Source organism: Lepus europaeus, chromosome 17, assembly GCF_033115175.1.
Source record: "Lepus europaeus isolate LE1 chromosome 17, mLepTim1.pri, whole genome shotgun sequence".
In the NCBI taxonomy this organism is placed as follows: domain Eukaryota; kingdom Metazoa; phylum Chordata; class Mammalia; order Lagomorpha; family Leporidae; genus Lepus; species Lepus europaeus.
This window is the reverse complement of record NC_084843.1, coordinates 77573367-77593777: the sequence shown is the minus strand read 5'-3', so window position 1 is coordinate 77593777 and position 20411 is coordinate 77573367. Positions and strand designations below refer to the sequence as shown.

The window sequence follows — 20411 nt, the reverse complement described above, 5'->3', positions numbered from 1 at the left end:
TGGGATGCATGCACCGCAGGAGGTGGCTTTACCCACTACACCACAGCGCCGGCCCTGTGCCACTTTCCACTTGGGGCTTTCAGCATTTCTACTATGACACATCTGTGGATCCTTGAATCCTTACCATGTGTGAAGTTCACTGAGCTTCCTGTTAGATTCTCAGCGTATCTGGGGAGTTTCTGCCATTGTTTCTTTGAAGGTTTGATTCTCTCCTGTCCTCCCTGTACGTCCTGTCCCATGTGCATATAACGGTGTCTTCATGGTGCACCTGTTGCTGTCTCGTCTCTCTGAGGTTCTCCCTCTCCTCTGGTCTTCAGGTAGCCAAGTCTCTCTGGTTGTGCGAGATGGCTGAACATCCCTTCTGTTCATTCAGACCTACCCCCAGGCCTCTCCGGTACATGTGAAATTTGCTATACCTTTCAGCTTTAGGAATTTAGCCCCTGCAGCCTGGCGCTGGTGGGGGTGACAGATTCTGGCAGCCTGCCCCTCCCATGGGCAGCACGTCCCTGCACTGGGAGCCCCGTTTTCTTGACCCAGGCAGCATGGAGCTTCTGCCACCTCACTGAGGTGGGGGGACTGGGTGGTAGCTCGGGTGCCGCAGACTCTCGGGGCTCTTGCCAAGACTTAGTGGAATGTCGCTTCACCTGCCGGATCCAGAGACGCTGTAAGTGTGCGGTGGGCGTGCCTTGTTTGACGATGTTCATCAGTGAATGGCCAGCTTCTGGATCCTGGGATGCACGGGGCTCCCTCACGCCGCTGTTCTGGAAGTCAGGAAACTGAGCTGTGTCCTCCCCACCACGAGATGCTGAGCGATTACGTAATCCTACCAGCAGACGCACGGAGCGCAGCTGGCAAGATTGAGCACTGGATTCAGGGCTTGGAACGAGCACGCCCCTAATCTGATGCAGACTCCCCGCTACAAACAACGGAATGTTTATTTAATCGTAAAGCTTATCTCCGAGGTCAGGGACAGACAGAGATGCCGACTGCCATGAGTCATTCTTTACCATACGGACATGAAGTGTAAGGATGGGGCTGGACATACAAAGTGTCATTACCGGCAGCTGACACGGCTGTCACACACAGAACAAGTCACAGGCGATCAGAATTAATACAAGTCCAGTGAGTGTGCAAAAACCAACTTCTAACCTAGAAAATGCCATCTGGAAAGGGTGCAGTTTACTGTACAGCACAGCTAGGAATACATCTGAGATGCGCATAGCCTTGTCATAAAACCTAAGCCATAATGGAATTACATCTTTATAAATATCTAATAAATAGTGGTATGATCTATTCATAGATGGAAACTCAGTTATAAATAACCCTCTCCCACTAATGTGTACATTTATTACAACTGCAGAAATAAGATCCACATGTGACGAGCTTATTGCAAAATGTCTATGGCGTCAAGCTCCAGAAGCCACCATGGCATTTGCGGAGGCCGAGGGGCGTCACTCTACTGTTTTAATAACCCATTATAAAGTCGCGATGACGGAGACAGGGAGTTACTGGCCAAGTCAGATAGCTGAACAAATTCAACAGAACACAGAGCCTAGAAGACATTCCCACGACTGCGGGGAACTCGGGCATAAACAGAGATGGCCTTATCAGAGGGGAAGGGACACATTATTTTTTTAAGGTGCTAGAAAAATGAGCTACCGTACGGAATTAACAGAGAATTGTTGAGAATGTATTCACACCTTCAGGTTAGGGCAAGGGTCCTTAAAGAAAACGTAACACAGAGGGATTGATCATGCTAAGCCTAAAGCTAAAATGCTCTGGATGGTAAACATCGTAAACAAAGTAGATACGTGGATGTCCTAATTCTCCGTGTTCTCACGTAAAAAAGATTCCCAAAGTTAAACATCCGTTAGACACCTAAGGACAAGCCCACTATGAAATGCACAAGACTTTTATGTCATTTCATCCGACAATATAACAGACGTAAAAGAGGCCCGCGGAATGGGAAAATTGTAGGAACCACAACGAAGCCTACTGCCCTCAAACGAGTGCACACAGGAATGCGGTTCCAACCCGAAGAGCAACTCCATTTCAGCAGAACTTACACAACACCTGAGTCCAGGATACACCTGGATCAGAAAATGCACGCGACAACGACACTAAAAACAAGACGAGAGGCGTGGTCACCAAACACAGGGCAGAGCCGAGCACGGCTGGGGAACAGCCCCCCGGCTCCGCTGCAGAGCAACCTCGCAGAAGGTGGGCTTCAGAGCGGCGGGGGGAAGGACGGCCTATCCATGTCCTCCTGTTTCACTCTGTTTGGGGAAACAGGAATAACCCACGGGAAAAGCACGTAAGTGGCACATGGACAGGAGCACAGAGAGCTAAGGATGGCAGAGAAAACGTGCAAATACTTGTTGTATAAGCAATCAGGGAGACCCAAGGTAAAGCTAGGTATTTTTTTAAAAACATTTTTTTTTTCTCAGTTGACACAGAGACAAGCGGTGCACTCCCTAAACACCGGGAAACTGGGAACTCCTTTGAGGCTTCCCGCACGGGTGGCAGGGACCCGGCCGCTTGAGCCATCACCACTGCCTCCCAGCCTACGTTAGCAAGAAGCTGGGGTCAGGAGCCAGAGGTGGGCACGGAAGCTGAGCACCCTAACACAGGACCATGGGCACCCCAAACGGCAGCTTAATGACTAGGCTAACCGTCCACCAAGACTGGTTCAAAAAGAACAGAAAAAGAACCCCTACGGAGAATGAGACTACTTGCTGATGGCAAAGGTGAGGAGAAAGAGGTCTTTTTTATGAAGTGTGAAACTGAATAAAGCAATTTCACTCCACCCGTTACCACTAAGAATCTACATTGTTTTCAACCCGTTAATTCCATGGAGGCAGAGCTGCACCTAGAGGAATTAAAAGACATCTTGCATGTAACATCATGTTTAAAGTTAGCTGCATAATAACAAGGCATAACTACACTAGGATAAATTACATGCATAAAACAAACTGGCTGCTCGAAGAGACGCTCCGATAGATGGTGCTTTTAAAAAGTCCGGAATTTATTTCACTCGTCAGTCACAGGTGGAAGGAACACAGTTTAAGGTGGGCAGCCCCCCTTGTTCGTGCTCGGGGCCAGACTGAGCCAAGCATGACAGCCAGCAGGAACGAGGAGTGTCGAGGGGCGTGTACCCCCAGTTCTTCACTTAGGGGTCCCATTGGGAAGTTTCCCTCATAGTGCACTGCCTGAAACTAGTCACACAGCAATAGTCACTTGGCAATTCAGGCGCCACTTGGGACGCTTATATCCCAGGTCCAGGTGCCCGGGTTCGAGGCCCCACCCTGCTCCCAATTCCAGCTCCCTTGCTGATGAAGACGCTGGAAAATCTGTGGGGGTGGCCCCAGTGTTTGGGTCTCCGCCACCCACGTGACAGCCAAATGGAGTTCCTGGCTCCTGGCTTCAGCCTGGCCCAGTGGATGGGAGACCGTATGGTCTCTCTGCCTTTCGAATAAACATATAAATAAATAAAAAGTATTTCAGAAAAACTTTAGAATAAAAAATAGTGCAGTCCCATGGCCAAGGAGGAGCACCGGGGAGGCTGGGCTGCCCCGTGTCCGGGTGCGACTTGGGACTCGGCCGGCAGCGGTCCACCCCACTCCTGTCAGTCACTGTACAGAGAATGGCCCTAAAGGCCACACACCAAGTACAGCCCTTCGCTCAGATAGCGGAGGGACCGGCGTGGGAGTGGGGAGGCAGAGCACGGCTCACGATGTTTTAACGGAGCTCTGTGTTCGTGTACTAAGGGACTGAAGACGTCGGATAGGATGTAACAAGCTGAGCACACGGCACGTATCTGTGTTACACCAAGCCTCAGAAGTTGCAAATATTATGTTACTTGAATGAGTCACTACTCTGTGCTGTTGATAAAAACCACTCCCTTTAGAGTAATCTCTCTGAGCTCCTGCACCCAGAGTGCACACTGGGCCCAGACCCCAGCTGAGGCCAGTCAGGGGCAGAGCGGGCACCGAGCGGGGCCGAGCACTGGTCCAGGAACCCCAGCTCTTTCTGCATCCTAACTCCAGGGCTCCCCAGAAACGAGCCAGTTATGAGTTGTGACTCCCATCTGAGGCACGTGCTTAACTCGGGACTTCCTGAACTGTGTAAGAATCCCGTTTACGACTTTCCAGTAAAAGACGGCAAAGTGGGGGAAATAATATCTTCTCCCCCAGTATATAGGGATCAACCTGAAAATGAGCAAGCTAGAATCCAGGACGAGCAGAAAGTCCTCGTGGGACTCAACTCTGCCTAGGACATCTCTACAGGGCAGGACCCCAGGACCAAACCTAAGGAGATCCAGAGCGGAGGGGGCAGAGGCCACATGCTCCGACCCAACCCAGACAGTAGGTGCATATAAGATCTGGACACAGTTGCCCACTGCAGACGTGAGCAAGATGCATGGAGAGGGGCCAGCGTGGTGGCATAGAAGGTTAAGTCACTGACTGTGGCACCAGCATCCCATAAGGGCACCAGTTCAAGTCCCGGCTGCTCTACTTCTGATCCAGCTCCCTGCTAATGTACCTGGAAAAGCAGCAGAAGATGTCCCAAGTGCTTGGGCCCCTGCACCCTCATGGGAGACCTAGAGGAAGCTCCTGGCTCCTGGCTTCAGATCAGAGCAACTCCAGCCATTGCAGCCATCTGGGGAGTGAACCAGCAGATGGAAGACCTCTCTCTCTGTCTCTCCCACTCCGCGTAACTCTGCCTCTCAAACGAATAAATAAATCTTTACAAAAAAAAAAAAAAAAAAAAAAAAAAAAGATGCACGGAGCCAGCACCGGAAGGGGCAAGGGTAACGCACAGAAATAAGCCAGGGAACACACTCAAGAAAACACGCTGCAGCGGGATGGCGACGGGAGACACGTCAGGAACACAGCGACCGTCGGAAACAAGACTTCAGAGACGAGACGGTAAGATCACCACGAGAAGGACGTGAGAAAGACGCGCTGGAGGCTCAGGGTCACGCAGCTGCAGAACCGCACACCCCCGAACAGCGGGCAGAAAGAGAGGGGCGCAGATGAACACCAGCCCGCCCAAACAGCAAAGGGTGGCGCGGAGAGTGACAGGCAGAGGGAGGCGGGTGTGCCTGGACAGAAGCTAACCCACAGGCGCTCCAAGACAGCCACGGGACCGAGGCCCAGAGAGGGCTGGGGGTGGGAGGGGGAGGGCAGGGGCGGTCACTTCCACGAGCGGAGTCCCTGACCTGAAATGCTTGGCACAGGAGTATTTTGGGTTTCTTTTTTTCTTTTTTGGCTTGGGGAGATGTGCAAACCCAAGCCTACTAGGAAGTGCATGTTTCCTAGGTACACTTCACACACACAGCCTGAGGGTAACGTTACACAACCACACACAGCCTGCGCCTGACTGTCACCTATCCCTCAGCTGATGACGGGATCTGCGGAGCAGGGATGCTCAGTCCGTACCTGGCTGTGGTCTGGAGAGATGTCTGCGCGTCCTGTGCGGTTTTACACAGCACTTTTGCTTCTGCTTGTTTTGTTTTTATGGTAACGCATCTTTCCCTTGCCCTGAAGCCAACAGTCCCTGTAGTAGGGAAAAGACTCGCGGTGCTCAGAGCAGTCAGGGCACACTCGGTGCCCACGGCCCTGTACAAGCACACACGCTTTCCTTATCACCCAGCTACACTCACACCTCACTTATAAAAATACCTGCAATTTCATAGTACCTCAAGAAGGGTTACTTAAAGGCAGTTAATACGACCTGAAAGGTAAGAAAACGGATTTTGCGTGGTGAATGACAGAAGTGAAATGTTGCACAGTCGTGCATCACAACGATGCTGTTAGCAGATATTGATGACCTAATTTTCTGAACAAGTCTGGCTGAACACAGGCAAGTTTTTAGCACCAATGACAGGAATTCTTGCGATTTCTGCAGACGTCCGAGCACCCAGGTGAGCGCCCTGACAGCACCTCTGGGGAGGGGCCAGTGCGCCCCAGGAGGACTGCCGGCTCCCTGGGTCTGGGGGAGTGCAGTGCCAGAGCAGCCCTCCGAGCACCCCCTCCTGAAGTCGGCTCCGGGTCCTCTTCCTTGAAGCTTCAATTATGAGGTAGACGCCATTCAGGGCCAACATGCGCCAGGTGGAGGCTCGGGGGCTGCTCAGCAGTATTCGGGCTTGAGCTTCCAAATCCCTTCGCCCCCGGAAGCTCTGTGGAAAGTGCACAGGTTTCTCAGCAGTTCCCGGAAGACGCAGGACTGCGAGGCGGACAGCTTGGATTCGAACTCGCGCAGGATCTCCTGCGTGCTGGCCTGGCCATCCACGCGTGCCTGGAAGGCGATGAAGTTCCTCACCTCCACCAGCAGCTCGTCGTGCTCCGTGGCGCTGGGGGCGGGGGCGGGGCCAGCAGCCCCCGGGAGGTGCCCATCTTCGCTCTCCAACCGCTCAGGCATGATCAGGTGGTTTCTCGCTCTCATCTTGGCCAACAGCGAGGACGAGGAAGGGGCCCCGGACGAAGACTCTGCTTCTTCTGCATGGCCACTGAAGTGCCCCGGGCCACAGTCCTTTCCTTCCTGACCTGCGACGCTGTCCTGGGGAGAGAGGGCCACTGCGTTGGTGCAGGATTTCCAGTCCCTGCTCCCACTCCCTCCCACACAGGCCTGTGTGCAGGGTGGTGAGGCAGAGGGGGAGGACAGGAGACCCCGTCGGACCCCAAGGGAGGGGAGGACCACCCACCGTCCCCAAGCAGATGAGCAAGTAGAAGAGGGGACACTGGCCACTGCCCTGGGCCCGTGAGGTGGAGGGGCAGAGGGAAGCAGAGTGCAGGCTGCCTTCCACGCAGGGATCCAGGAGGACCAAGCGGCCCTGGGCACCTGTGGCCTTGTCCTGCTCCTCCTCCCAGAGAGACCCCGATGGCCACTGTGGGGTGAGGGGCAGCATCACAGCCTCCCTCCCCCTCCTCTTCTCCTTCACATCCAAGTCTCCTTTCTCTTCCCTTCCTTACACTCCACACGAGCTTCTTTAAGACACAATTCTGGCTTTGACTGGGCCTCAGCTCCCTGCTGCTGAACACGGCTGACATGGGGAGTCAAGGGTTCACGCTAATCTAAAATTAGAGCCTGCAGCCCAGAGCTCGTGACTTTTATGAGTTTTCTTGCACTCAGGCCTTAGCCAGAAAGACCACAGACTGGCAGCACGGGGCCCACTTGTCTTCCTGCGGCCCTCGGGGCAGGCGGGGGTGGGGAACAGGGGCAGGGGGCCTTCGGCCCCAGCAGCCAGGAATCACAGAAAGCAAGTGGGTTTCGAGGCCTTCCCTCCGGAGGGCTGGCCCACCCCCTCCATACCGGTGGGCTGCACTGGCCGTGGACACCTGGCCCTGCCTTAACGTGCTGAGGGCAGGACAGGGAAGCTGCTCGGGACCCTGGGCTAAGACTCTGTCTTCAAGAAGGGGTGGCTATGCCAGCAACAGTCATTTCCTCACAGCCAAAAGTGGGTGAAATTTTCCCAGCAGCCTGGTCAAGCCCCGCTCCTGTGTGGAAAGCGGCCAGCTCCCCCATTACCTGGCGCTTCTCCGTGGAACGCTGCGCAGACAGGTGCAAATTCCTCTTCTGACCGAACCTACTCCTGCGGAAGAAGACAGGCTTGCCTCCGGGACTGGGCGGGCAATGTGGCCTCTCCACAGCCCCGCCCTCCGTGGGTGGCCTTTCCACGGGCCACGGCTCTGCCTGCAGGGCTGTGTCCTCGCTCAGCAGCCCAGGGAGCCACCCCCAACTCCTGAGGAGCACACTGCCCAGCAGTCGTCTTCCTCAAGCCGAACCACCCTCCTGTACCTACCACCACCACCTCTCACACGAAACCCATCTCTCTCCCGCAGGAGTCAGCTTTGGGAGGAGAGGCAGAAGTGAGGAGAAGGCGCGATTATGAAGCTCTGGCTGCCACCGCCCCACCCTCAGTGCATCCAACGCCCAGCCCAGCACAGCCCAGCCCAGCCCAGCCAACGTCCGCCCAGGCCACCCGGCCTGCTGGTGAGCGGGTGAGCTCTTACCTTCCTCCTGCCGGGGCCCCAGACGCTCCCCTGTGGCCGGTCCAGGTGGGAACCCCTGATGTGGCACCCAGACACCGCTGCCGGGACAGTCTCAGGGCTCGCAGGGCGTCCTGGGCCACTCGGTTGGCTTCGGCCTCCACCAGCACATAGTCGGGGCTGGCCCCATCCATGATGGCGTCGTGCTTCATGACGCTGTGCACACCGACTGGCCAGGACGGAAGCAGCAGAGGGCCTGTCAGCGTGTGCGCGGGTGCCGGCTCCCCTCCAGCAGCCAGGGTGGCGGCGGACAAAGATAAGGCACGCTGGCTGTGCTGCTGCCCCAGTGCCTGGACTCCTACTCACACCCTCCCCGCTGCAAGGGACAACAGATCCGCCCACCCACTCTGTGTGACGGCCCAGGGACCCTGCTCTTATCACAACCTTAACCCTTACCTTCCTCCCTGTGACCTGGCAGGGATGCAAAAACCGATCAGAAACTCTTTAGTGAAGGGAAAGACATACAACAGAATTATAGAAGTTCTAGAATATGAGCATGAAAACACTACAGATCATTCAATGCAGCAAGCTGTAGAAAATCCCTAGCCTTGAACACTTCCATTGACAACAATGAAATAAAATTATATGAATTAAATTTCTAAGTAAAAAGAAAGCTTGCACAAAGAAAAAACGAAGCCAAAAAAGTAAATAACCATAAAAATGTGACAGAACCAAAAGCATAAGGTAGGAAGTAATAAAGATCAAAAGCAGAAGTTGACGAGAGCAACCCATCATTTACTTAGCGATTCTAAATCCCGGTGTGTCTGAAGAAAGTCAGCTTAACCAAGGAACATGAAGTTAGCACACCGTAAGTGGCAATCGCCCTGAGACAGAATTCTGCTGCTGACGCGATCTTGGCCCCAGGCTGACAGAAGTGCTGTCTACTTCTGTTTCTCGGTAGCTAACATGTCTTTCCCACCTCCGGGTGCTTGTAGGGTTTTTTTCTTTACCGTTTGGACCAATTTGACCATGCTATGTTATGTCTTGGTGTATTTTTCTTTATGTTTCTTGCGTTTGGGGTTTATGATGTTTCTTGGATAGGTTGGTTTATGTAATGTGGGAAGTCTGGGGCCATTATTTCTTCAAACTCAAGTGCTGCCCGGCATCAGCTGAGGTCCACAGGGGGCCATGCTCTCCTCTACAGCACTCTCATGCCCACGCCAGCCTCCTTGGTGCCCCGGGCACTCAGCTCTGCCTTCTTGGCACTCTGCTGGGGCTGCATCTGGGGTCTCTCTGTTTATACCACAGCCTGAACACTCTTGGAAGGCAGTGAAGTAGGCCAGCCTGGGGAGGCTGAGTTCATCTGTTCTACCCCGGGAGCCTGAGAACTACTGCCTGCCTCACAGATGGTGCGACGGCTTTAGCTGTTTCCTGTGGGTGGGTAAATGTCATTGCATCTTTGCTGGAAGCCAAACTCATAGATTATCTAGCCAGACACAGAGACACAGACAGGTGTACGTCATTTGGACATGTACATGCATGTAGGCAAGTGTACACACATCTGAGTCCTAGCTGTCTGCTGGCCGGGGAAGTGGCGACACCCCAGTAGCACTGAGCACTCTGAGAACCCAGAACATGGTGTCTAAGCACCACTCCCCAGGGCTCCTGGAGAACACGGTGGATTCTCGGGCTCAGGCAGAACAAGCCAGCATGCCAAGAAGGAGGTGCCCCAAGAAAGGGGGCATCAGAAAGACAGAGGCGCCAGCCTGTCGGCACTCCTGCCGGGCATGTGAGAGTACCCCTGCTGATCAAGGTCACTGGAAGACAAAAGAGAGGCCATGGAGAACACATGAATGAAGGAGCAAGTGAGGCATGAGGAAAACCTTGCTCCTAAGAATGCAATCACCATCAGGCAGCCGCCACAGTGACAGCTGACTGAGGAGAGGATCGCTGACGGATGTCAAAACTAGCGCACACGAGTCTGAGAGTCTGAGGAGGAACAGGACACCTGCATCTCAGATCCAGACAGAACAGGTCTTCAAAGTGCGTGTTCATTACACGAGACAGATACTAGTGTTGAGAACCTCGCGGATCCCACCTTAACCAAGCCATCTTGAAAGTTAACCAGACAGACCCATGACAAACGCCTCCCAGCAGACAACCACATAAGACCCGCTACTCTGTAATTTCTGCCAAACAACAGCTTGTCCACATGCATGTGTGACGATGAGGAGACAGGCACTGGCGCGTGATGGATACAGGAGAGCTCCCTATACTAGCCCAGCTGATTTTTTAAAGTCTGAAATTCTCTCAATGTAAGAAATTAACACAACTACTTAATCGGGCTGAACAAAAGCCTTGAGGCAGGCCCTTGGTGCAGCAGTCACGGTGTCACTCGGGACACCCACAGCCCTATTGGAATGGCTCTCCCTGACTGCAGCTCCCTGATAACGCACTCCCTGGGAGGCAACCAGTGAGGGCTCAAGTGGGAGAGCTGGACTGGGTGCCTAGCCCCCAGGCATTTGAGGGGTACACCAGCAGATGGCACGTCTGTCCATCTGTCTCTCTCGGCTCACCTTGGGGGTAACTGAGCTGTGGGCGCTGTCTGCCACGACCGGAGCTCCAGGTGCATCGACTTCCCCTCACGCTTCTCCTGACGTCAGCGCCAGCTCTGCTTCTAGAGGGCCTGATTCACCCAAGCCCCTGGCCCTCCACACCATGAGCTCTCACTTTCAGCTCCCATCACTGGAGAACCAGCTGCACCCAGCATCTAAGGAAGTTACTGCCACACAAGTAGCACAGCTGCACCTACAGCACCACACGCCCTCCTACAAGTGGCTACTGGCTAGCACTGCCGCTTGCCAAGGGAATGCCAGGAGAGGGCGCGGGGTGGAGAGCCCGCTCTGCCCGTTGGCAACAGTGCACGGCACCTGCACCACAGGCGTTACCTGACTTCTTAAAAAGCTTTTCCAAGACGTAGTCGTCAGTGCTCCGGGCCCCGGCCTCCCGCGCGTCTTCGCTGTCCTGCTTCCGGTACCGCCTCTTCTTCACCAGGTGTGAGATTCGAGTCCCCTCGAACTTGGCATCCCTGCGGGGCCTGGAGCTCCGGGGCTGCTGCTTCGGGGTCGCGCATTTCCCGGGGCTCCCTTCTCTGGCCACGTTCTGATGTTTCGTTTTTGCCTTGTGCTTAAGAGAACTATTTTCCGTCTGTTCGCTCTCCCAGAGAGGCCCGGCTTCAGTCCGACAGCCTTGTCTTGGAGAAGAGAGGCCCAGCCTGGTGTCCGTGCTCTCCTCGCCGCCCAGCCCGGGGGCCCGGTCGCACCCTGTGGTGTCCAGACATGTCCCGCTGCCACCGCTGGCCTGAGAGTCCTCTGGCCGAGACGTGGCGTGCGGCTCCTCTCCCAGTCTGTCACTGGGAGTCACGCTGCCCCTTGTGGGAGGGTCAACTTGCAAAGGGCCGCCTTCCTCAGAAGCCCCTGCGTTCCTTTCCACTTCAGCAGCCTTGGGTTCCTCTGTGGGCGCCAGGGCATCGTTTGCCGACGCAGGAGACTCGGCGAGTGCTCTGCCTTCTGGAAGGCCCCGGTCCGTTCCCACGGCTGGCTGGCTCTTTCTTTTGAGATGGCGTCTGGGGGTCTGAACATCTGACCCGGTCCCTGCCAAGGGGGAAACACAGCCAACATCACACTGCGGGACTCCCACCCCTCGAGCCACCTGAACCTCTGAGAGCTGCCACGGTACCTGCAAAAATGGCACTGGTCTCGGTGCTCTGGGACGCGTCGGGGCTGGTCAGCGTGAACAGCTCGTAGAGGTCGTTGGATTTGAAGAACCGCCTCTGCTTTGGATCTTTTAGCACTCTGTTTGTCAAAAACTGCTTGAAGATTTGTCTAGGAAGGCAGAAATGCAGCTGTTATGAACAAACACGTGGCGCTTCCTCCAAACTCTAGTCAGGAAACAATGGCAGCGGCACGAGTGGCCAGACAGTGCCCCAAGCCTTCAGCCTTGGCAAAGCACAATTCAGGAGCCTGTGCGGCACTGGCCGGGCTCCTGCGTGTCGCAGAATCTGAATCAGAAACAGCCGCTCACCACTCACACCAGCAGTCACCGCACTCCCAGACACACGCCTGTGGCTCCTGGCCTCTCTGAGCCGGGCGGAGCCAGGGGCCGCCTGCAGGCTCTGCCTTTACCCTGACCCGTATGCCCGGCCCCAGCTCGCAGCCCTGCCAGCATCCCCTGGCATCGGCATCTCCGCCAAGCAGCGCTGGGCCCTTCCGGGCGTGCATCTTCAGACCAAGCACGTTTCTCCTCTCACGGGATCCCACTCAGCACAGGCCTTTAAGGACACGAGGGCTCCAGGAGTGGCCCATCGCAGTGTGGGAGCAGGGGGCCTCCCCAGAGGAGCTGGGGTACAGCCCAGGGACAAAGCCTGGTGGGGGACGGGCAGAGGCCGCAATGTGCCTGCGAGCCCCAGCTGTGACACAGGAAGACGAGCGCGGCGGCGACAGCCGGCCGGCCTCTCTCCCAGGGCCACCTTGGCCAAGGACAGCACCTGTGCACTCTGTGGAAATGCCAGTGTCAGCCCAACTCTGTCATGCGTTACAACTTTTCTGAAAGAAAGTGGCACTCCAAAGTTAAACAACAGCCGGAAAACCCCCAGAGCAGCGGTGGGGGAGGGCCACACGCGCACTGACCGGTGGTAGATCTTCTCTTCTATGGTGCCCGCGGTCAGGAGCCGGTACACGGTCACCTGCTTCTTCTGACCTATTCTCCACGCGCGCTCCCGGGCCTGCGGCAGAGAGAGATGTCTCAGCGAGGGCAGGCGCGTGTAGCTTCCAGGGTCAGAATGCTGGCTGGTGACGCCAACAATGAGAATGACGATGATGAGCACAACAACGTTAAATATAATAATCTATAAACTATCACAGGATAGCAAGGGCTAGTGACGAAGATACACAGCCAGGTGACAACGACAGAACGAGCCATGTCGGGCTGGCAACAGCACACCTCGGCATGCGACAGCTCAGACCTAGCCCAGCACCCCTGGGCAAACTGCTGCAGACTCCTCGGCCTGCGACGTGCGAGGGCGGGGACAACCACACAGTGAACCAGCGTGGAACCCACTAGCGCCCGTCACGGACCCGCATCCCTAACGGATCCTGTAGACAACAGCAAGCACACCTGTGTGTCCGTGCTTGGGTTCCAGTCGGGGTCGTAGATGATGACTCTGTTGGCTCCGGTCAGATTGACTCCTAAGCCACCCACCCGCGTCGTCAGAAGAAACACAAATATGGACGTGTCCTAGAGGCAAGACACAACACGGCTCTCCACCCTGCCCATGCCAGGCAAGGACCTGTGGGGAACCGGCATGCACCCCACAGCTCTTCCTGTAATCCCAGTGCTATCAGTAATACCTAAAATCAGAGTTACCAAGAAGGAAAACACAGTCTTTGCTTAAACACACACCTCACACACACATATACACACGCAGACACCCATGTGCACACACATACAAGCATGTAGACACACCCATGCAGGCACACACACCCATGCACACAGGCATACCGATGCACACACACATTTGTGCACGCAGACACACTCATGCACACCCACAAAGCAACCCCAAAATGCACAGACGTCAAAGCCAACAGCCCCTTTCCCTGCAGCCAGCCCCACAGGCAGGCGCTGCGGACATGGTCACACACGGCTGCCACCCGCGGCTCTCCCGTGGGGTCCCGCGTTACCTCGTTGTACCGGGTGATCAGAGGCTGTCTCGATGCTATGGTCGTGGTGCCGTCCATCTTGAGATAGGTGTACTTCTGGGCTCTGAGGAACACCTCGAGTATGTGCAGCATCTACTTGGGGGAAGGCGCAGGTGAACACAGGGGCTTCTCGCGCTGTGCAAGTGACCACACCTTCCCCAGCCCTGGGTCATGGAGGCCCCTCTGAGGCACAGCAACCTAACTGCTGGAAGAGCATCTGTGCCATCTCCTTATGCTTAATTCTTAGAGCTTCCAGGCCCCGACTCATCTGCACACCAGAAGCACATGGTGAGCTTTAAAACACTTCTGGACGCCGGTTCCTGGGAAAGAGCTGGACTCCCGCAGAAACCACAGGCTGCCCCCGGCCCTGCTTCAGACGTGTCCTGTGCTTCAGTTCCGATCCTGAGGTCATAAACGGCCAGCCGGCCTGCCACCAGGACTGGTGCGCTCACCTGCCTGGACTGAGAGAACAGCAGCACTCGCTGGCCCTGCTTGTGCCAGATCTTCAACAGCGACTCGACCACGATCATCTTCCCAGAGCGCTTCCAGTATCCAAACTGGTCTTCCTCTAGCTCTTCTTCGGGAAGACCTCGGAGATTCTTGGGACCTCCAGAAAAGAGATCAGGGTGGTTGCAGATTTTTCTGAGGGCTACAAGTCCAGAGAAGATCTAAGGCACAAAAGAACGTATGCACTCAGACTTCCCACGCGGAGCGAGGCTGGGGCAGGCGGGCAAGGGGGCTGCCCGAGACAACACAGGACTTCTCCCCGGCTTGTTAGGTTTTTTCTAAATTAGGAGCTACAAGAAGGTAACTTTCACACACCTTCTTCCACTGCTACAACTAGAAGATTCTACTGGACTGAGCCTGTCTACAGGGTCATAATCAATTGCTCTGGGTTCCAGCTCTGAGCACGTGGCTGTGCAATCTTCCACTGGTCAATGAATTCTGCACCTTAACTTCGCCAGCCTAGAAGCTGTGCTCACACCTCCCACGTGGGACTGCACGTGAGAACTGTGACAACATGCTGGGAAGAGCCTGGAACATCCCAGAGTGCGCTTCCCTCCTGCCTCACCTTGCCTGGTCCCCAGTCCATCCCCCCGGCTTCTGTTCTCCCACCAACCTGCATCTCTCCATTGAGGATCGCATACACTTCCTTGGAATCAATGAAATTCTGGTAGACTTTATGTTGCTCATCTGTGAGACGGCAAAATAAAACCTACACAGGGAAAACAATAAACTAGCATGTCAAAAGAAAAATTAGATCATCACAAGAGCACTGTCTGTAGTTTTCGTAAAGCACTTCTCACTTGACAACAGAAGCCCCCAAGGCTGAAGAGCATATCCCACACCTTGCACCAGCCCCTCTGTTCACCCACCTCCTGGTGCCCACCCAGTGCCAACAGACTTGGAAGTCTGGCTTCCTGCTCACGGCAAGCGCAGCACCTGGAGGACGCACAGACCACGCTCACCCTAGCCTCAGCGTGCTGGGGCCAGCCCAGCTCCCAGGTGGCCCTGGCACGCACTCTGCTCAGCAGAGCTCACCCAGATGCAAACCCGAGAAGTCCCACCTGGAAGTCTCCCTCTCCTGGAGTTCTTGGCAGGGCCCCAAGCCTACCAGCTCTGTCTCTAGCTGCCACTGTGCCAGCTGAGCAGGGACGACTACCTACGGCATCATGCTCGCTGACGCCCTGCCGCCTGCCGCTCCTCTTCCCCCTCCCTGCCACCAGCGAGTGGCTTTCTTCCCTGGCAGCCACTTTCCCATAGGTGTCCCTGCAGGCCCCTGCGGCCAATGCTCTCCATCGGCAGGGTGTGCACTCCTCACTGAGCAGAAGATGTAGGTCTCGTGAAGATTACAGGCCACGAAGACACAGTTGGAAGGATGACCGTGAACCCACTGCATCTGCCTCCTCTACTGTGCACGGTGCCTGCCCAGCCTGCTGGACAACACCCGCATCGGCCTGCCACTGCCTGCCCTGCCCAGCACCTTGCCCAAGCCCCGGCGGCCGCGCTGACACTCCGCGTGCCTCCCCCCAAATGCCTCTGCTTTTACACCAGCCTGGCCTTAGCCTCCTTTATTCCAAGAGGAAGAGGTCCCTACCCAGGATCTAGGGCCACCCGGCAACCTTGGCCCCGACTCTGAAAACCCGCCCACACCTGCCGCAGACCTCCACGGACACCACTCCCACTGCTGCAGACACATCACTCGCAACTTCTGATGGGCCCCACAGCCAGTCTGTCCAGCTCACACCTACTGTGCTGATAGCCTGGGCCCCCACCGTCAGCCTCCCGGCCACCTGCTCCTGTCTGCCGGGGCCTCCCTTCCCTCTCAAGTTGCTCTTCCTGTAAGCTCTCCTTACGCCTGCTGTGTTTAAGACCTGGAACCCCTGGCAAAGCCCAGAAGTCTCCTCAGAGCTCCAGACCCACCGACAGCTGCCTCCTGGGCAAGTGGGTGTCCCACGGGCTCTTCAAATCCATCCCTTGTTAAATGCACCAGCCGCACCCTCTGCTGTCCCGGCAAAGGCTCTGGGGCAGCAGGTCCACCCCAGACCTGGAATCTAAGCCAGGGTCCCCCGGCCCTCCACCCCTCTGCCTGCTCCACCTGCGCCCCAGTCCAGGCCGCCTCTGAGCAGTCTTCCTACAATATGAACCTCAGAATTTAAGAAACTAAGATTCCACACTTCAGGCCTTTAGAGGCAACAGTGGTGGAGGGTGGAGGAGGGCGGGGAATACAAGCAGAGACAGTCTGAGGGTCCACGGGGCAGATACGCCAGGGCACACAGGCTGGATGGGAGCCCTGGAGCTGGTGGGGGAGAAGTGCCTGGGCGGGACCATACTGGTTCAGAAGAGGAGGAGGAGGAGAAGGGGGGGGGGGGGGGAGGAGAAGCACCACCACGACACCTGAGCCACTGCTGATCTGGAGTCCGAGACCACACGAGGACGGCGGCCTGGGGGCAGGCAGGGCTGGAGACACCCCGGGAAGCACCCTGATGACAGAGGTTTACCATCAGGTGCTGAGCAGAAGCTGCAGCCGCTGACAGAGTACACGACGCTAGGGCGGAATTTAGTGTCGTAAGACACTAGGAAGGAGTTCAGAGGGACGAGCCTTGTAACGCCTCAGTCCAGGACCTGGCTCCCCTGACTCTCCTCCTCTCCCCTCCCCAGGCCAGCAAGAGCTCCTGACCGGGCCTCCAGCCAGCATCCTGCATCCTCGGGCGGCCAGCCGCGGCCTCATCGGCCTCCCTGCTGCTCCCTAGTGAGCCGCAGCACCGCCCCAGTGCGTCCACTGACACGCTCTCCTCCTAATCCACGCAGCTCTCGCCTTCACCTTCTGTAGGCCCTGCTCAGCGTCAATTCATCAGAGGTCTCAGACCACGCCTGCGAGAAAACCCACTTCCCCCAACACCCCTGCCCACGTGGCTCTCTGCACTCAGCGCCGCCTGACATCGGAGGAGCTCATCTGTGACTGTTCTAGCAGCAGCACAGTTCTGGGAACCTGAACTTGGCTTTGTTCACGCTGGGACCCGGAGCCTAGGACTGTGACACAACGAACAACTAAGGCGACGTGCAGCACAGACAGCAGGGGCTGACGACATGGCCGTGCTGCAGAGCAGCCGCAGAAACCCACAGGGCTGACGGGGGCGGGAGCGAAACCATGGGCCAGGGGCAGAGGCCGCTGGGGCCAAGGCCACAAACGGGCGTGTGCGGAGTGTTGGGAGGAATGCTCTCTTCGCTGCTGGGCGTACGCACCTGCTCGTTTTTGTCCGGCAGAGAAAGGCTCATCTTGACGTCTGACTTCATTCTCCGCAGCAGGTATGGGTTTATGGTGTCTCGTAAGACACAGGCGCACTTGTATGCCGTCTTAACCTTGTAGGAAGAGAAAGGGGTGGGAAATTACACAAACGATTCCACTGCTAAAAAAATAAAAGAGTGGCCACTGGCGTACAAAACTGGGTGGAAATGACTGGAAGTTGGCTTAGGAAAACTACAGCCTGTACACTCCGGGAGGAGGTGGCCTCCATTACGGCACTTTTTTACAACAGTAAGAGTTCATCTCATGAAGCCATATGTGTAACACCACATAGAACAGGAGCTCCGTGCCTCACTCTGTCTACACTTTGCTGTCATCACCATTAGCCAGTTAAACCCTAATGTGCAGACTGACTAGCCTCTGCATCACCCTCCAGGGGAAAACTGCTTGAACGCCATCTCTGTTTGTAACCCTGTATCCTCCAGAGCTACAAAGAGCCACTCTAGGATCAAAAGCTAAGATGGGGAGGAGGGGAGCACGACTGTCCTGGGAGCGGGTGGCTGACAGGCAAGGCTGAGTGCCCCGGAGACAGCAGAGTGCGCGGTGCAGTCCCCGGGGCCCTGGAGGGAGAGGTCACTCCAGCCTGAAAAGGAGCATCTGGGTCGTAATGGACGCACTCAGGAGAGGGGCACTAACTGCACACAGGACAACAAAGAGCCACGGGCCAGGCCTCCACTCTCTGCCAGCCACTGAGGAGCACACACAGAATTCGATCAATTATTGACTTACAAGGGAAACGATCTAAACAGACATAATGACTTAGTAATGCACTGCTTCATGGAGGAAGAAAATTTTCAACCAAAGTTTAAATGTAAGAAAAAGTTAACTACAAAACAAATGACAAAAAAAGAGCTTGGCCATAACACACACAGGAAAAGTTAAAAAAAAAAACTGACATTGGCCAGCACCGCAGCTCAATAGGCTAATCCTCCGCCTGCGGCGCTGGCACACCGGGTTCTAGTCCCGGTCGGGGCGCCAGATTCTGTCCCGGTCGCTTCTCTTCCTGTCCAGCTCTCTGCTGTGGCCTGGGAAGGCAGTGGAGGATGGCCCAAGTGCTTGGTCCCTGCACCCGCAAGGGAGACCGGGAGGAAGCACCTGGCTCTTGGCTTCGGATCAGCGTGGTGTGCTGGCTGCAGTGCGCCGGCCACGGCGGCCACTGGGGGGTGAACCAACAGCAAAAGGAATCCCTTTCTCTCTGTCTCTCTCTCACTGTCCACTCTGTCAAAAATTAAAAAAAAAAAAAAAAAACTTTTAAAAGACTCTAAGGACATCTCACTCGAGGCTGCATACACATATAAGGGGTCTTTAAAAAATGTACAGGGAATGTCCACGTTGCATTATGTGGAAATGTATATTATGAGAAAATTATGATGATTTCAAAAATTTCTGCAGTAAAATGAACTTGCCTATTTTAAAAACAGAAAGAGTATTGTGCAGAGAAAAAGAGAGACAAAGAAACAGAGAGAGAAGAAGAAATCTCTCCCATGTACTGGCCTGCTCCCCAAAGAACCACAACGGCAGCACTGGGATAGGCTGAAGCCGAGGGCTAGGAATGTAATCCGGGCCTCCCACGTGGCTGGCAACAACCCAGTTACCTGAGCCCTCACCCCTGGCCTCCAGGTCTGCATCAGCGCTAAGCTGGAGTTGAAGCCAGAGCCCTGTGATTAAACCGAGGCATTCTCAATGGAACGCAGCCGCCTTAACTGCTAGGTCAAATGCCTGCCCCGCTTTATTTCATAATTGCAAAACTGGCCACTCCCCAAATGCCCACAAGGGCTGGAAGTGGGCTGGCCAAAGCCCGGAGACAGAGACTTAACCAGGCCTCCAGGGTGTGGCAGACCCAGTCACTCAAGCCATCACTGCTGCCTCCCAGGGTGTCCACTGGCAGGAAGCTGGAGTCAGCAGCGGGAGCCAGGCAAGCCTCTTCACGCTCTAGGCTAATTGCCCACTACATGAACTTCCCTTTTAACTGCACTGTCCATGAACTCTTGAAGTACCTGTGTATGTGTATGTGTGCATGTGTCTATGTTCTGTGAGTACATGCATAAATATAAAGACAAGAGTTGTCTGGAATAATAAATAACAAAGTTCAACCAACACACATCTTTCAGTTACAGAAAACCCCTGGATTGCATCACTCAGTGTTAAAAATCACCTCTACAATGATTTGTGATGCAGAAAGGGATAACTTTCAGAATTTAATGAACACATCACTCCCACTGAGGAAGCACGTTTACAGGGCACTAAGGGGGCAGACTCCCCCAATCCTCCCTCTGCCCCATCACCTGCCTGCAGGTGGATGCGCCTGCGGCTGGGGGTGAAAGCAGGGCCAGGTGCGGAGTGGCCTGGCTGCTGGGTTCCTGCTCTCTCCTGCGTGCCAGCCCTGGGCCAGTGATCTTATACTTAATTCCCACTGGCTCCTCTGCGTGTGTCTGTCACTCCCAACCCCCCAGGGCCATGGAAACAGGTGCCTGGGCAAGCTGCACTTCCTACTGCAGAGTAGAGCGGCCTTGGGTGAGCTGCACACCAGAGTCTCCGTAACCTGGCTCCCCGCAGCTGCCGCCCAGGTCTCTGTGGCCACGGAGCTTCTGCTTTTCCACAAGCATGGGGGATACCTCTGCAAGCCCCTCCAGGGGCCTCTGATGAAAAGGAATGTGCATGCTCGTGGTAGGAATACATTCTGCAGAGGCCAAAGCTGGGTGACATCGTGATCCCCCCCCCCCCACCGCCGCCCAGGTTTCAACGAGGACATCAGCATCACCGTGACTTCCAGCACACCCAAGGCTTGTGTCTGCGGTGGACGGCAAGGACAGAGAGCGTGTGAATGAGGCGTGGGTGGAGCGCATGAGGATGCCG

General features: G+C 55.6%; 1 protein-coding gene across 3 annotated transcripts in view; it reads right to left on the bottom strand.

The window, feature by feature from the left end:
• Window positions 1-904: 904 nt before the first annotated feature.
• Window positions 905-20411, bottom strand: part of ERCC6 (ERCC excision repair 6, chromatin remodeling factor) — a 74032-nt gene continuing 54525 nt past the window's right edge. For all 3 annotated transcript variants that reach the window (XM_062215276.1, XM_062215277.1, XM_062215275.1), the window contains exons 11-21: window positions 17495-17611; window positions 14868-14963; window positions 14200-14415; window positions 13730-13840; window positions 13167-13286; window positions 12680-12774; window positions 11730-11875; window positions 10940-11644; window positions 8016-8220; window positions 7531-7594; window positions 905-6561 (exon numbers count right to left, since the gene is read on the bottom strand). In XM_062215276.1, coding sequence (XP_062071260.1) covers window positions 6133-6561; window positions 7531-7594; window positions 8016-8220; window positions 10940-11644; window positions 11730-11875; window positions 12680-12774; window positions 13167-13286; window positions 13730-13840; window positions 14200-14415; window positions 14868-14963; window positions 17495-17611 — 2304 coding nt within the window. In that variant the 3' untranslated portion in view covers window positions 905-6132. The remainder of the gene's footprint in view (window positions 6562-7530; window positions 7595-8015; window positions 8221-10939; window positions 11645-11729; window positions 11876-12679; window positions 12775-13166; window positions 13287-13729; window positions 13841-14199; window positions 14416-14867; window positions 14964-17494; window positions 17612-20411) is intronic.